We start from the raw sequence: 17167 nt of genomic DNA, 5'->3' as shown, positions 1-17167 counted from the left end.
AAAGCTAGGTTGAAAGCCAAGCATGGCCACCTGCTCTATACTCTATAGGTATTAAATATGCCTGAGGGCAGGGAACCGTGTAAATAATAACAATAATTGTAAGCCACTCTGAGAGCCTTTAGGGCTGAAGGACAGGGTATAATAACTGTAAATAAATAATAAATAATTCAAGATGTGTTGCTGGAGGAGAATTCTACAGAGAGCAAGGCTTTAATCTATACTGCAGAATTAATGCAGTTCGACACCGTTTTAGCTGACATGGCTCAGTTCTATGGAATTCTGGGATTGGTAGTTTCATGAGATATTTAGCCTTCTCTGTCAGGGAGCTCTAGTGCTACAAAAAAGTAAAAATCCCATTATTTCCTAGTTTGGACCCATGACAGTTAAAGCGGTGTCAAACTACATTATTTCTGCAGTGCAGGTTAGACCCAAGATTACCAAAAAGTCAAATACATGGATCTGAGAACAAATCAAGCCTGAACTCTCCCTAAAACCCCAAAGGACTAAGCAGAGGCTTTTGTACTTTGGGACATATCATGAAATGAAGAGGCCCATTAGAAAGAACAACAGTGCTTGGTAAGGAGAGAGGGAGAGCCTGGATGGTGTAGTGGATTGACTAGGACACTGAGACAGCGGTGATTGAATCCTCACTTGGCCATGGAAATCCACTGGGTGAACCCGGGAAAGTCACACTCTCTCAGCAAGGCAAACTCCCTCTGAACAAATTCTGCCAAGCAAAGCCCATGACAGGATCACCATAAATCAGACATTACTTGAAGGCACACAGTAACAACAAGGAGTGAGGCGGTAGGAAAAGATGAAGACCATAGGGATGTACTCAATCAAGGAAACCACAAATAACTTTGGTTTGCAACCCTAAGCAGGGTTGTTAATAACAGGGTGTCTTGGAGGGCTCTCATTCTTAGAGCAGTCATAAGCTGAAGCTGACTTGACAGCAGTTAACAACAACAAATACTTCTATTCTGTGTCAGCAGCTCTTCACCCATCTACTCAATCTCTGTTGTTCATACAGGCATTTCTTAGGCAGTCTTGAATCAGGCACTTCACTCAGTCTGCCACAGCACAGAACAATGCTGTTCTAACTCTAGATTCAACAGAGGGCAGACATCTCTCCACTCTTAAAAGGGATATGGAATGTAATTTCCTTCTAAACCTGATCTGGAGTGTTTCCAATGAAGCAAATAAATATTAGGCCATTGCTACTTTTGTATTGTGTTGTGGGTGTTGAAACGGATATATACATTCTGAAATGCATCAGATTCTTAGATATGTTTTTGGGTAAGAGATCTTCTATATAGAATAATTTTTTAGAAAATTGGTTGTTGGTACTATATCCCCAGCGTTCATACATATTGTGGAAAGAGTACTGTACTCTGTGGGGAAATTAACATTATTTGTGCAGAAGATCTCAGGTAGTAAAATTAACATTATGTATGCAGAAGACATGGGAGCACCAACATATCTAATAGTTCTGGTGAAGAATCTGTATTCAGGATAAGGGGCTACTGTCAGAATAGAACAAGGGGAAACACAATGGTTCCCAATTGGCAAAGGGGTCAGACAAGGCTGCATTTTATTACCCTACCTGCTCAATTTATATCTAGAACATATTGTAAGAAAAGCAGGATTGGACATAGAAGGAGGAGTGAAAATAGGAGGACAGGAGATCAACAATCTGAGATATGGAGAGGACACCATAATACTAGCAGAAAACCTCCTTGACCTGGAACAACTACTAAGAAAGATCAAGGAAGAAAGTGCAAAAGCAGGCTTACTGTTGAGAGGTTATGTTAATGTGGATTACCCTCCCATGAATAGATGACTAGCTTCAAGAGGGAGTCCTAGTGATTATACGCCAAATCTTTTCTCCTGCAACACTAGCATTCTGCTTCCATTGCAAGGTTTATAGTCTGGCTTCTGTGCATGGGGCTATCATATAGTTTGCTGCCACAACCTGCTTGAGCTGTAGATTTATTCATTTGTTTCCTTCTTACAGCACACTTCCTGCTGGGACTTCACTTTCTCAATACCAGCTACTGTCACAGACAATACAGTGGCATAGCCTCCACTGGCCTGGTTTGGCAGGGACAGTCCCAATTAATTCTCTGTAGTACAGTTGGTCTCCATATCCACAGATTTTTTTAATCTATGGATTCAAGCATCCACCCCTCGAAAATATTCCCCAAAATATGTAAAATTCAATAAGCAAACCTTGATTTTGCCATTTTATTTAAGGGGCACCATTTTACTATGCCATTGTATTTAATGGGACTTGAGCATCCATGAATTTTGTTATCCACAAGAGACCCTGGAACCAAACCTCAGGGGATACCAAGGGACCACTGTACCAGTGTTCAGTTGCTTTTAAAGTACTGTATCCCAAACTCTTTCTTCTTCCCACTTTCCCCCTTTGTCCTCACCTTACTTCAATTGTTGCAAACTAGTTCAAAGTGCAAAAGTAGTTTGCGCTCAGTTAACTCAGCAAGAAGGAAAGGAGAAGAATCTTGCTCTACCCAGTAGACTATGGAAAAGCAAATTGCTGTTCTTTCTTGTTCTTCCACACCAATAACTTTTGCCATAATTACCACACTCTGATGTTGCTTTCCCCTATGTGTCCTGGTTTCCATCTGTGAAATATTGGAGGGCATGTAGAAGCCCAAGAAACTATCTTCAAAAGCAGAATCGGAGCTCATACACCGATCACATTTCACAGACTGATTCTCCTGCACATGATTTCAGCAGCATGATTTAATGTGGAGGGAGGCTTCTGATGTTCAGGTGTGTCACTAATGAGGTGCAGGGGATATGGTCCACACCAGATGACATCTTGGTGTGTGTGGGGGTGAGATCCGGTTGGGTCCTCCGCCTGCTGTGGTCACTTGTGGGGGTGGGGTGCTCCTGCCAGGTCTGGCGGGGCTGCTGGCCAGCTGGGAAAGGGAGGTGGTGCTGTTGGCACCAGCAGTGGTGCCCAGACTCCTCCCCTTCCTGCTGCAATTGGTTCCCTTTCCCTTCTGGCTGTCTACCAGCTGGCGGCACTGCCACTGCCCCTTATTCATTTCTCTGCACCCTTGGACTATTTCCACTGCAGCCAAGAAAGTCCAAGGTGACAGCGAAGCACAAGGCAGGGACAACAGGGAGCCATTTGTAGGTGAGGATGGGGTGGGGAAAGCAGCTGCCAGGTGGCAGAAGCTCCATATACTTACCAGCAGCCACACTAGACAGAGAAGGGTGGCTGGGGTGTGTCCCAGGTTGCTTGGGTGGGACAGAGGGGATGAGGAGGGGGAGCGTGGGCTGGAGTGGCTGCCCGCCTGGGGATGACAACATTACTGCACTGAAGTGACACCAGTCCTAGTGATGCCACTGCTTGCTTCTCCACTGTTTAGTCATTAGGAATTTAAAGTCCAATTATAAATCAACAAGAGGTTGACAATGAGTTCACACATTTGATCCAAGATTGTTGGCTCTCGTCACTGACCCCTTTTAATACACTCTTGTCAGAGGGACAATAGTAGCAGTGAGTGCCTTTCAGGGAAATGCCTAAGGAGCTTCTAAGGAACTTTTATAAAGGTATAGTACCAGCTGCTTTTCAGGATCCTCTCTGAATAAAACTTGTAAAGAAAATAACTGATGAGCCATCCTCATCAGTTATTAGTACAGTTAGTACAGGTTTTAGATTTGTCTTGTACTTCATCTGGTGATTTAAGAACAAGCAGGTCTCATGTTGCTTTTACAGGTTGCACTTCTCTTCTCAGCCGTCTGCTCCCTGGCGATGGGTCTGTGTGGGCAGGGGCATCACTAGGCAGTGTGTAAGGGGTGCGGTCTGCACCAGGCGACACCCTAAGAGGGGCTGATACCACTCTTCCCCAAGCATCTGCCTTTTGGCAGAAATGGGCTATGACATTCGCCTGTGTCCCTATAAAATGCTGGAGCTCAGCAGAAGAGATGGTATGAGTGGGACTAGCCCAGTGGCAGGAAGAGAAGGCACAACTCATTGGAGAAAGCAATAATGCTAGGAAAGGTGAAACAGAAAGAGAGGAAGGCCTCATGCTAGGTGGAGGGACTCTATAAAAGAGGTCATGGGTATGAATTTGCAAGAACTGAGCAAAGCAGTGGAGGACAGGGAGTCTTGGAGACGTCTCATTTACAGGGTCACCGTGTGTCAAGGTGGACTCGAGGGTGGATAACAACAACAACAACAACAAAACATCATGAAAAGCACTGTGGCACCTGGGGTTTACTCTCCCTCTCCACAAACTAATCTACACACCACCATTCATATATTTGACTCAAGGGTGAACAACAGCACATCATGAAAAGCGCTGTGGTGCCTGAAATTTACTCTCCATCTTCGCCAACTAATATATACATCACCCATGTGTATGATATTGTTATTTGACTCAAGGTAGATAACAACAACAAAACAACACAAAAAGTGCTGTGGCACCTGGGGTTTACTTTCCCTCTCGGCCAACTACATCAATCATGCATATATTGTTATTTGAGTCGAGGGTGGATAACAACAACAACAACAACAAGACATCATGGAAAGCACTGTGGCACCTGGGGTTTACTCTTCCTCTCATACACTTCCTCCACCAACAAATCTACAGATCACCCATGTGTATGATATTGTTATTTAAAGGTATAATTTAAGTGTAATAATACTTAAACAGGGCTATCATATCACCTTTTAACCTTCTCTTCTCCAGGCTAAACATCCCCAGCTCCCTGAGCCAAAAAACCAATGCCTAAGGATTCTGTATGGCGTGGTGGTGTGGCAGGAGGTCAATGAGGGGATGGGTATGTGACTCCATGAGTTACAACCAGTGACACTAACTTTAGTGACACCGCTGTCACGTGGTTTCCCTCTGGAGGAGTTTCTTTCTTCCCCTCCTCTAAGTGGCCCAGGAGGCGGGGACCCCTGGGTGATTGACAAGGCTAAAAGGCCACGTGACGCTGCCACGCCGCCTTGCCTTCGCTAGAGTGTAGCCGCGAACCAGAACTACTTGCAGAGCGGGAGGGAGAGTTCTGTGCGCGCGCGCGCGGGGGCTGAAGCGAGAACGCGCGCATAGGCTACGCGCACGCGCCCCCGCCTCGTGCACGCGCCCCCAAGTTTCCAGCGAAGCAGAGAGTGATCTGAGAGAGAAAGTGTTCCAGAGAGGAAAGGAAGGAGGTCGAGACAGTGTCACCCTCCCTGTATCCTCACAGCAATGGAGGACAAGGCATGGAGGACCTTTGGAGGACCTTCAAGAAAAGAAAGGAGGACACCCCAAAAGAAAAAAGTTAAAAACACTCATAAAACAAAAGCTAAAAACACTCATGAAAACCAAAATATTAAACCCATGCTCCTTAGCCCTGCTCAAAATGGAGTCCCTGCTGGGCTCCCTCCCGGGCGGAAGAAGGAAAGGAGGACGTTCCCGGGGGAGCAGCGGGGCGAGGCGGAGGCGGTCTCTGCTATCCCTCCCTCCCTCCCTCCTCCGAGGGCGAGAGGAGGAGGAGGAGAGGCCGAGGGAAGGCAGGGGCTCGCTCGGGAAACTTTTGTTCCTCCTCACTGCCGCTCTTCTTCGGGGGCTTTCTCTTCTCTCTCTCGGCTTTTGGGGCTCAAACTCTGCCCGAAGCAGCATGGGCCCCTTGTGAGGAGAAGGGCCCTCCTCGGGGCTTGCCTCTGGAGGTGAGTGGGGGAGCCATGGACTGGGAGGAAGGGACAGGATGCCTGCAGCCACACTGGAGACGTAACCCGGGTTGGCAGCGCTTTCACTCTTTGTCTCACTCTTTGCTATGGAATTCTGGGAGTTGGAGTTTGTTGTGGGGTCTCTGGGCCCCACAACAAACTCCAACTCCCAGAATTCCATAGCCTTCAGCCAGACAAAGGGTTAAAGCGCTGCCAAACCGGGTTATGTCTCCAGTGTGGATGCTTTTCAGCGCTTTAACTGCCATGAAACCAACTCTGGGAACTTCCATACCAGCAGGGCTTTCTGCCCTCCTTTTCCAGGACACGTCCTCCATTGTCAAACTTTCTTCTATCCAGGAGGAATTTCCCCAAACCTCCTCCATTTTGAGCAGAAATGGGTTTAGGTTTCTAGGAGTGTTTTTTAATTTCAGGGCGACCAGAGGTAGTCCTCCTTTTCCAGGACCCGTCCTACATTTCACCTTCCTTTGGTCCAGGAGGGATTCCCAAAACGTCCTCCATCCTGAAGGAGTTGATATTTCTCTGTTTTGAGCTTTTCTTTGATATTAGGCTACATATATTTTTCTTTTCCTTGAAGGTCCCAGGTTTTTGGGTGCCTTGTCCTCCTCTTTTGCAGGTATGGCATCTGGCGGTCACTTTGGACAACATGGAGCCAAGGAGGAGTTAAAGCGGTGTCAAACCGGATTGTTTCTTGCAGTGTGGATGCAGCCCCACCACCAGTCACTAAAAGGGAGGCTTCAGAGACCTAGCCATGTTTGCATGGGAAATCAGGATGCAAAGGGTCTGAAAGGGAGAACCTTTCTTTCTCTTAGGCAGCACCTGCATTGGAGACATAGTTCAGTTTGACAGCACTTTAACTGCCATGGCTCCCTGCTATGGAATTCTGGGAATGGTAGTTTGTGGTGCGGAGGCTCTGGGGCCACTACCATTCCCAGAATTCCATAGCAGGGAGCCATGGCAGTTAAAGCGCTGTCAAACCATACTTTTCCTCCACTGTGGATGCAACCTTAGCTAGTCTCAAAGGTGCTATGCAAGATCCCTTGGCATAAAGGGAAGGAAGGGTCAGAGTCTGAATCAGCCAAATCAATGACACAGTTGCTGCCTTTTTGGAGCCGGGTTGAGTCGTGGGTTCGAGATCTCCCACCACTATCACCACAAAGAGAAGTAAAAGGGCTGAGGTGGTTTATTGGGCGAGGAAGGGTCGGTGCCACTGATTACATGTCCCACTAAGGAAATGCCATTTTTCTTTTAGAAAACGGCTGTGTGCCTTCAAGTCGTACCCAACTAACGGCGACCCTGTTGTGGAGCTTTCTTGGCAAGCTTCTTCAGAGCGTGTCTGCCATTGTCGTCTTGTGAGGGTGAGAGAGCGTGACTTGTTCAGGGTCTCTGTGTGTTTACAGTGTTTCCCTGGTTGTGTTTCACAGAGGCGGGATATAAATAATAATAATAATTATTATTATTATTATTTAGAAAATACTGCAAACTTGGGCAAGTCACATTCTCTCAGCCCCAAGGGATGGCAATGGGACTCCCCCCCCCCCCACTGATAAAACCTGCCAAGAAAACCCTGTGATAGGTTTGCCTTTGTGTTGCCATAAGTCAGAGATGACTTTGAAGGCACACAATAACAGCAGCACTGGGAAAGGCTGAACAAATCTGAAGTGGCGTTGGCTTTCCTGGATTAGAGAGGCCACTTCATCAGGTGATTTTGGTTGGAGTGGGCTCCTGAAATTCCTGCAGCCGTTTTGTGACATCGTTCTGTGGGAATTGGCATCTACTTATATAGTGAATAAAATGATACTTACATTGCACACAAATACCTTTTAGTGACAAAAGTGAATGCCATTCCTGGTAAAGTGTGTATAGACAATGACGATGACGATGGTCCCATAGGGCCATTATCCTGTTGCAGAATATTTTATTTTTTTGCTAATTCTTAGGCGTTCTTGATAAAATTCTCAGGGATAAATTCTCTAAGATAAAATTCCCTGCCGTCAGGCAGAGTGAGGCAGATGCTTCAGGCAATAAATTTGGGGTGTATCAGGAAAGGGCAGCAAATTGTATGTTATTTAATTCATTGTGTGTGTGTTGTGTGCCTTCAAGTCGTTTTCGACTTAACGGTGACCTTATGGGGTTTTCTTGGCAAGATTTATTCAGAGGAGGTTTGTCATTGCCTTCCCCTGAGGTTGAGAGCGTGTGACTTGCCCAAGGCCACTCAGTGGGTTTTATGGCTGAGCTGAAATTTGAACCTTGGTCTCCAGAGTCATAATCCAACAATCAAACCACTATGTCATGCAGTATTATTATTATTATTATTATTATTATTATTATTGCCAAGAAAGGGGGAGGCAGTCCTAGGTTGCTATGGATTTTCTCTTTGGTGAAGAAGGTGGGCAAAAATACTTAGACAGGATTTGCTAAACTTTTCATTTATTCTGAGGAAGAAAAGGAGGAAGGCTGGGGGATAATCCCAAACTGAGATGTTCTGGTTTAAAGTGAATGGGAAAACCACCTGTTGAGGTTGAAAGTAGCTGTTCTCTCCCTTCTCAGGGTTACTCTGCCTGCCTCCTGGTGCGTAAGTGGCAGCTTGTGGGATGATCACTGGTTATTTTAAGGCAGAAAAGTCATGATATATTAATGCTCTGTTTAAAAAGACTTTGCTTGACGTGTTTCTAATTAAAAGCCCTTGCTTGCTCCAAATGCAAGCAGGGTAAAATCCAAGCAGGTGTTGGCTGGCCTGCTCCAGGAAAGCTCAGGATGTTATTGTAAGGATTAGAGCAGGGTGGCTGTTTTACTCTTGAGATTCTCCTCTGTGCAGTATCTGGGAACTGCCTGTCAACTTGGCCTGCTAACAGATTCAGAGGGAGGGACCCTAGAAGACTTTTTGGGAGAAAGTTGTAGCAACGCCTTTGAAAGGCAGCTGGAGCATGAATTGATGATTTGTGGTGTGGTTAGTTGCTTCAGTGTGTTGAATGTGCTGGCTGTGGAGAGGTGGGAAAGACGGAAAGGTTGGGTTGGGTTGGGTAGGGTAGGGTAGGCTGGACTCGGCTGGGAGGAATCCAGATTCATTCTACGTGTGAAACATGGCTTTGACATTTGTGCCTGGCAGCTGAAACAGTCACACGTTGAGTGAAAGCCAGAGCTGATTTCCCCACCTCAGACACAAAACTTTATTTGTGGGGAAAGAGTTTGGAAGTTTACCCTGAGTTACGATCTAAGGGAGGATTTTTATAAAATGATATATAGATGGTATTTAACACCAGACGGGTTAATGAAAATGTACAAGGATAGTCCAAATACATGTTGAAAATGTAAACAGAAGACAGGGGTCCAAAACACATTGCAAAAATAACCCAGTTAGAGACTGCTTTAACTGCCCTGGCTCAATGCTAGGGAATTCTGGGAACTGTAGTTTTGTGAGACATTTAACCTTCTCTGTCAGAGAGCTCTGGTGCCACAATTTTCAGGATTCCCTAACACTGAGCCAGGGCAGTTAAACTGGTCTCAAACTGAATTACTTACTGCTGTAGTGTGTTTTGGATCAGGGTCCCCCCCATTTGTAACAAACCTGTGATAAAGCACAGAAACACTGGACTCAAATTCATTTAAAGTTGGAATATATTTTTAAAGTCAAGATACAGTGGATACCAGAGACTTTTCTGCTTGGAATGCTGACTGATGAATCAAGAAGAAGTAGAGGAAGACTTTACAATATATGATCATAGCAGCAAGCATAACACATGCTCTGAGATAGAAAGGCACAGATACTCTGACTCAAGAAGATTGGTTGTTGAATACAATTCAACTTGCTGAAATAGACAAACTGATAGTATTGATCAAAGAAAAATCTTTGAATAATTTTAAGAAAGATTGGGAATTGTTTATTATGTACCGCCAGTCTCATTGGATATATGAATCAGCTTGTGGTTTTGTAAAATGATCAGAGTTTGTATGTTGTATGTAGAGGCATATATATATTATTATATATAAGGAAGTAGAGAAATAGTGGTATTTGTCCATCAGTGTTGAGTGGAGCCAGTAATGTATGTTTATTTTTTTTCAGTACTTTAGTTTGTTTTGATATTGTTGTTTGTGTTTTAGATAGATGCATAAAATGTGTTTGTGTTTAGATTCAATAAAAATGACTTTTTTCAAAAAAAGGATGGAAGACTTTATTATTTGGTCTCTTTGCTAGTACACTTGCACAGATACCAGTGTGGCAGAATTCAAAGATACAGCCAAGCTAGTCTGTAGAATTAGTATGTAGAGAGATCTTGTAGCACCTTTGAGACTAACTGAAAGAAAGAAGTTGGCAGCATGAACTTTCATAGATTTAAGTCTACGTCCTCAAATGCATCTGAGGAAGTAGACTGTAGTCTACAAAAGTTTATGCTGCCAACTTCTTTCAGTTAGTCTCAAAGGTGATATAAGATCTCTCTATATACAGATATCAGTGTTTTTGTGCATTTTGGACTCAAGGGGCTTTCCCTCCCCCCCCCCTTAATTCAAGGATGTGAGGCTATGCAGATGTCATATGAAGATGAATAAGAGATGTAAACTTTCCTCATAGTGGAAGCTGGGGAAGGAAGGGTTAGGCTGTGTGCTCATATCTGTGTAGTGACCTCCAATTTGGGTGGTTCATGATTGCTAGACAGCAGAACCTACCTTCTTCAGTCACTTCAACACAGAGTGGGCAACCTGTGACCTCCCAAAGATCATAGAACTACAGCTCCCAGAAGCCCTCACTATTGGCTGTGTTGGCTGGCAAGATCTGATGGGAGTTTCAGCCCAACAACATCTTATGAGGGGGAGTACACATTTCCCATCTCTGCCTGAGTATGTGCTAGATAGCCTTTAGAAAGCACCCCTATTCTCCCTCAGTACTGTCAACTCTTACAAGATGGTTGTAATAAAATAAAAAGGGGATATATGGAAAATAATCCTAAATCTTGGTGAAAGTTGGAAATAGACTTTAACAACACACTGAACCTTTAGTTTCCCATTGTATTTTTCTCCATTTTGCAACAGTTAAAGCAATGAATTCAGTGTGATAAGAAAAGGGAAGGTGATAGGGGTGCAGTTAACAGAAAACTTTGCCTTCCATGTAAATCTCATTTTGGTATGTATCACCACTGCCCCTCCACATCGCTAGATGAGTATTATTGAAACTCATCCAGGTAGGCTTTGGTATAGCTGGAAAACTGCTTCCTTTGTAACTTGCACGTAAATAAGGAAGTTAGTCCAGCCACTCCCAGGCTATTTTCTAGTCTGTAGGCCAGAATTTCTTTGAATTGATGAGAAGAAGACAGTGTTATGCACATTTATCTGGAAATAACTCCCATTGGGCCCAGTAAGATTTTTGAGCGCATATATATATATATATATATATAATATTAGTGCAACATTTTAATAGTAGCTGTATACATCCTAACAGTAGCATTATTGTTGTTGTTGTTGTTATTATTATTTACTTAAACCCTACCTTTCTCCCCAATATAGGGACTCATTATACTATTATACATCTTTATAGTAGCTAAATACATAAGATTCTGATCCTGTTTTATTAAACAGTGCTGGAAATTGTCCAAACATATTTAACTATCATAGACACTAACATTTACTGTAAAAAGCATTGTACAGTCATCCCTTCTAATTTGTGGGCTTGGAGTCCGCAGTCTTGCTTTTTGCAACGGCAAGGGGGGGGGATTAAAATGCATGCCCATTCAATGGACTTTGAATATATGCTAATTTCCATTTTCATTGCTGGGGTGGATTCTGGAACAGATCCCCCGTGAAAATGGAGGAATGACTGTATACTATCATTTATTAAGTTAGTAGTGCTGAAAAGGTAAAGTTATAGAATAGGTTACTTTAGTTTCTTTGAGTCTCCCTTTGCTCAGATTACATAGCAGATTGTAAGATAAGCAACCAGTGCAATGTGAACAAAAAGAGGAAAACTGAAGAAACAGGAAGACATAACATACAAATACAGATGTTGTTATACTTTTGCTACATATAAAGCTCTACTTGAATAGAAGCATTTACACTGATTTTTTAAAAAAAGCATTCCAGTCTGGTATCTGTACAGATTATGTTATGGAAATGGCTTGGTAATGTTAGATGGCAGATTACTGATGCTAAGGAATGGATAAGGAGAGTGCAACTCTGTTGTTTCTTTGGGTCTCTCAGGGATGTTCAGCACAATTGATCATAGTAGCTTTCCTTGTTTTCTTGTTGGAATAGAATGGACATGGGAGGCATGGCATTGTATGACTTCAGGCTTGCTTTCTTGCTGGGATGAATCCAGTGGTTTTTCTGTTCCACTTCATGGATTTGTCTTTTGGGGAGCCTTGGGGCTGTATCTTGTCCTTCATGCTTTTTATCATGAAGCTGCTACACAGAGGTCATTTAGAAACTTGGGCTAAAATATATAGAGATGACATATAGAAGTTTATCGCACTGGGATGGATTGAGAATGGAATGAAAGTGGCTGGGAATAAGTGTGGAATGAGTGTGGGATGCATTTTATCACACACAAAAGTCCCTGTTCCGTTCCGTTCCCCATCCGTCCCACAGGAGGCAATTTTTGAGAACAGTTACTGAACAGTTCTCAAAAAAGTAATGGTTTAGGTGCTTGGGAAAGGCTAAGTCAGTGGTTCCCAACCTTCCTAATGCCACAACCCTTTAATACAGTTCCTCATGTTGTGGTGACCCAAACCCATGAAATTATTTTCATTGCTACTTCATAACTGTAATTAAATAGGTGTTTTCCAATGGCCTTAGGCGACCCCCCATGAAAGGGTCATTCGACCCCCAAAGGGGGTCCCTCCTAAAGAGGTATGTTTAGTTTTCTGCTTGCTTACTATTAAGATGATTTAAAGTCTTTAAAAACCACTATTTTTTGGAAATCACAAGCTTTGGGTTATTGTGTCTCTCTCTTTTTAAATTGTAATATGGTTTTACTAGTCTGAACAGAATTTTTAATACATTTGTGTTGAGTGAAAAGCTTTTATATAATTGTTTTTAATTGTTTTTCTGATGTCAAATGTAAGCTGCCTTGAGAGAACTTTTATTTTCAAAACATTCCTATATAAATAAACTTAAACTGTTTTTGGTTTGTTTCCATTTCAGGTTTTGATTTCAAAGGAGGCAGGCCTGTGGGAGTATATGCAAAGCTTTTAAATAATTCTATGTTGGAACGTGGACTCCGGTGGGGGGAAAAACATGGCGAAAGTTTTGGAAGGACATGAAGGAGGTCACAATGAGTTTAGCAACATCATTAAATCTAGATCTGGTAAGTTGCATTGTTCACAGCCATCTAATTAATTTCTCACTGTAAAAAACAAATAAAGTGCTGTTTATTTGTCAGGAATTTAAAAGTCCAAATTAGATCTTATGTCTAAAGGTATGTAAATGGTAGCCTGATGGCCTTTTGAACTGGAAAAACCTGTTTGTGAAAGGTAGAGTTGAGAGTAGAGGAGCAGCGCTGCAGGATAAAGGTTTTTAACCCTTTGTCACCTGCTTCCTCTACTCCAGATTACTTCAGAGTTCTTTTACATCTACATGGGAGATTTGGATGCATGCTCACATTGCTTCCTGTTACCTGGTTCCAGTGAGACCAGTGTATAATAGTCTGGATATGCTGTGGCTGTGTCATAAAATTCATTCATTGTTCCTGCCCACCTCTGTGTGTGTGTGTGTGTGTGTGTGTGTGTTTAATGATTGTTAGGCTTTACATTTACACTGTTTGTAGCACTCAGTTAAGACCTCTGACTGGTTTCCTGATGCATATGTCTATCAAAGCATTGTCCAGTATGCTTGGTCCTTGGTTCAACTTGAGAAGTCTCTTGGTTATTTCATAATGAAATTATTATAATTATGGACCTCTGCTTTTTTGTGGTGCTAATCATGCCTGTTTATGTAGGAGTTGTCCCGGTACTGTAATTACATCAGGATTTCTTTCTTTCTTTTAATAAAGGGCCATATGCTTAGTGTTCTTTTATGCCATCTTGTTCTAGTAGCTTCTTGTTGTCATAGCTAAATAAAACATACACATGAAGTCAAAGGTAGTTCATATTAGCATGGGAACTTCTGGAGTTCTTAGCTAAGTGCCTTAGCACAAAACTGGAATTGCAAGGCTGGAGATTTGGAGTGGAGGGGATGGACGGCTTTTTTTTTTTTTTTTTTTTGCACATTCTGGAACATTATTTTTCCCCTCCCCATAAGAACATAGGAAGGGGCAGACTGTATAAGATGACATGCTCATATAGTGCAGGATTCTGTTTGTGCAGGGGCCAACAATTGCCCATGGGAAGCCCACATGCAGGACATGAGGGCAACAGTACGCATATGGAGCATGGTCTTCTTGGATGCAGTGTGGGATTGCACACATTGGAAGACTTTAGACAGGACACTATATTAGCTCTTGCCATGCACAAGTGTTTTAGACATGATCCATCTGTCAACCTGTATGTGGCTTTTCTATGAACACATGAGTACAAAAATAGTTTCTGATAGTGTCATTTCACATGCTTTTGGATCTCTGTAGGTAATATTTTTTGGCTATGTGAATGTCGAAACATTTATAAGCTTCACTCATTTCTCCATAATTGCCTACTGGTAGTTAAAAATGCAGGATTTTGGTGTTAATCCAAATATTCAGCTCTTTAATGCATTCACTCTGCCATTCTGTATGGACTTATTTGGAAACAGAAACTGTTGATTGAATGCAATGTATAGTAGACATAATTAGGATTAGGATTGCACTACTAAACCAGAAAGACAACATTCAAGATATGCTGACAGAAATTTCAAGAATTAGGTTTGCCTTTTGTAGCTACTCTTGTTTTTTCCCCCTGTTCTAAATCTAAGTTATTTATTACTTTGCATACCTAAGATACCTGGGAAAGAGCTGTCCCAATGAAAAGACCCAGTACTTAAAAGTAGGCTTTGCAACAAATCAAAAGCTTTTTGTCAGTACTGACATCTGCACTTTCCATTCTAATTACTCCAAAAGGTGGGGGGGAGTGCTAAAGGAAGGGAATACTTGTTAATTCCTTAAATGGAATGTCCCTAAAGCGAAATTGATATGTTTGGTATTGGATGATGTCCAATATAAAGGGTAATCACAGTGCCACTTGTATCTTAAGGCTGATCTCAAATTGATCTGTCAGTTGTTCATGAAATATAAATAATCAAACTGATTCAATAAGAATATTTGCATGCCCCAGTGCAGAGGAGAAGTGTGTGTATGTGTATATACCCCTTTCCATTTTAAAGGAGAAAAGGTTGCTTGTTTCCATCAAATAAACAGACTAAAATAAGAGTTTGTTTTGGATGCCAAGGATGTTCAAAGACCAAAGAGCAGTAATATGACCTAATGGTGTTTTTTTTTAAAAAAACCTGTAATTCTAGAATATCTCTCACAATGAAGTACAGAAAGAATGTTACAGACCAGAAAACTAAAGCACATTGCTAGTGAGACTAATAAAGAGAAAATGCTGAACAGCAATTCTTCCTTCCCTGTGCCTGATCACATCATTTTTCAGTGCATAATAAACCCATTTTTTGCTGCTACACTAATTTTGATTGTGATAGCAGATAAACTTTAGACTACTAATTAAAATAACTCCTGTCTCATCATGTTGCTCTTTGACAACATGCTGTCCTAGAGAACTAATGCTAATGTCTGGAATCTTCTTGTCACACAGGCTTGTTTGGCATCAGCCACATAACCATCTCAACTGGTAGCCAATTATTTCTTCCACAGAAGTCATTCGGAGGTCATTGACATGTATGGGGCAGAATAAAATGAGCTATTTTGCCTGTTGGCATCTTAAGCTTGTGCACAGTTGCTTACACTGATGACTCTTTAAATTTACTAGAGAGCAGATTCTATTTTTTAAAAAATAAGCTATTGGGCTACAATAATAATAGTCATCAGACACAATTTTCATGTCTGTATTGTTCTGAGAATATATTTTCCTCATTAGGTGAAACAACTAGATTAGTTATGCACAATTTTTCTGGCTGTAGGCAAGAACCACTGCACCACCAGGGCTCCTCAATAGATTTGTCTGTTAAACTGATCTCTATCAAACATGCTATTAACATAGCCATGATATGCCCTCCTCCAGTGTAGCTGGACACTAATATACCTGTATTTTCCGGCGTATAAGACGACCCTCAACTTTTTCCAGTTAAAATATAGAGTTTGGGATATACTCACCGTATAAGACTACCCCTCTTCCAACGCATACCAAATAAATTTTTTAAAAACATCAGATTTGATTTCAATATGGTAATTTTAATTCAAATGCTTATGACATGCAGGTACTTAGCAGGAAAACTTGTTGTATACAAAGCCTGCTTGGATTGGTCAGCTCTCCCTGCCTGCCCAACCCTCCCTGTCTCCAAGATTTTCTTCTACCGTATTTGTACAGTGGCACCCTTGCTGCTTTCATACGGTCACCACATATGGAGGGGATGCGGCTGTGGCCGTTTTTTAGCTCCCCCCACCATATGCGGTGACCGCAGATTCTCCAGTCTGGCTCAGAGGTTTCAGCACCTGCCCTATAAGACGACACCCGGCGTATAAGACGACTCCTGACTTTTGAGAAGATTTTCCTGGGTTAAAAAGTAGTCTTATACACCAGAAAATACTGTATGTATAGTTAGAAGAGACTCTTGCTGTTTAGGAATGCAAGAGACTGCCTTATATAAAGTCAGACCTGAGTTGGCTGGGGGAAGTGGGGAGGGGTGTCTCGGAGTTGTATTTCAAGAAATTACTTTTCCAAGTGTGAAGTCAGACTACATGTCCGTTTATTTTGGACCAGTAATGTTGATTGTCTTTGCTAATGGTTGTCTAGGATCAGAGGCAGTGGAACTTCCTTTTAACTGGAGATGCTGGGAATTGAATTTTGGGTCCTCTGCATGCAAAATATTTGTTCTCCCAGCAAGCTATTATTCCTTCCTGTGAATTCAGCAAGGAGAATGTTGGTTTAGGTCCAAAAATGTGTTCCATGAACAAAGAGACAGTTCCATTTGTGGACCTCACACAGCAACAATAAATAAAATAAAATAAAACAAACAAATTCTCCTGGCTTTCCCATCCATTCATCCGGTCCCACTTTTTTTTTATCATACAGAGGGTACTATTACACTCAAAAGTGGCTTTATGAGGGATACGTGGAACTGTATTAGGTACAGAATCCAGGAAAGCTGCCCTGCACACGTGGAATTCTGTTAGTCTACCTGTTCATCTCGTGCATGGTGTTCACAGTGTATGTGTTCTTAAGTGAAAATCTCTTAGAAACACCAAATTATGTACTTAGTATCATTTTTTCATTAATTGAGAAAACCATGTCTCTGCAGTCATCAGAAACCTGGAAGCTATGTAGGTACTAGAGCTGGATTACAGCTTTACTGTTCATCCCTCTTCCAACATTGGTTATTCAG

The 17167-nt window shown here is 42.3% G+C and overlaps 1 protein-coding gene across 3 annotated transcripts in view; it reads left to right on the top strand.

Annotated features, from left to right (window-relative positions):
• Nucleotides 1-5514: 5514 nt before the first annotated feature.
• UTRN (utrophin) overlaps nt 5515-17167 on the top strand; it is a 446595-nt gene continuing 434942 nt past the window's right edge. For 2 of the 3 annotated variants that reach the window (XM_089530248.1, XM_089530250.1), the window contains exons 1-2: nt 5515-5692; nt 12842-13004. In XM_089530248.1, the coding sequence (XP_089386374.1) occupies nt 12935-13004 (70 nt within the window). In that variant the 5' untranslated portion in view covers nt 5515-5692; nt 12842-12934. Of the gene's footprint in view, nt 5693-6985; nt 7069-12841; nt 13005-17167 lie in introns of those variants that run through there. The other variant, XM_089530249.1, reaches the window with a different exon arrangement.

The sequence above is a fragment of the Sceloporus occidentalis genome, unplaced genomic scaffold (genome assembly GCF_023333645.1).
Source record: "Sceloporus occidentalis isolate IW3139 unplaced genomic scaffold, rSceOcc1.0.p SCAF_6, whole genome shotgun sequence".
Taxonomy (NCBI): domain Eukaryota; kingdom Metazoa; phylum Chordata; class Lepidosauria; order Squamata; family Phrynosomatidae; genus Sceloporus; species Sceloporus occidentalis.
This window is presented reverse-complemented; position numbering and strand designations above follow the sequence as displayed.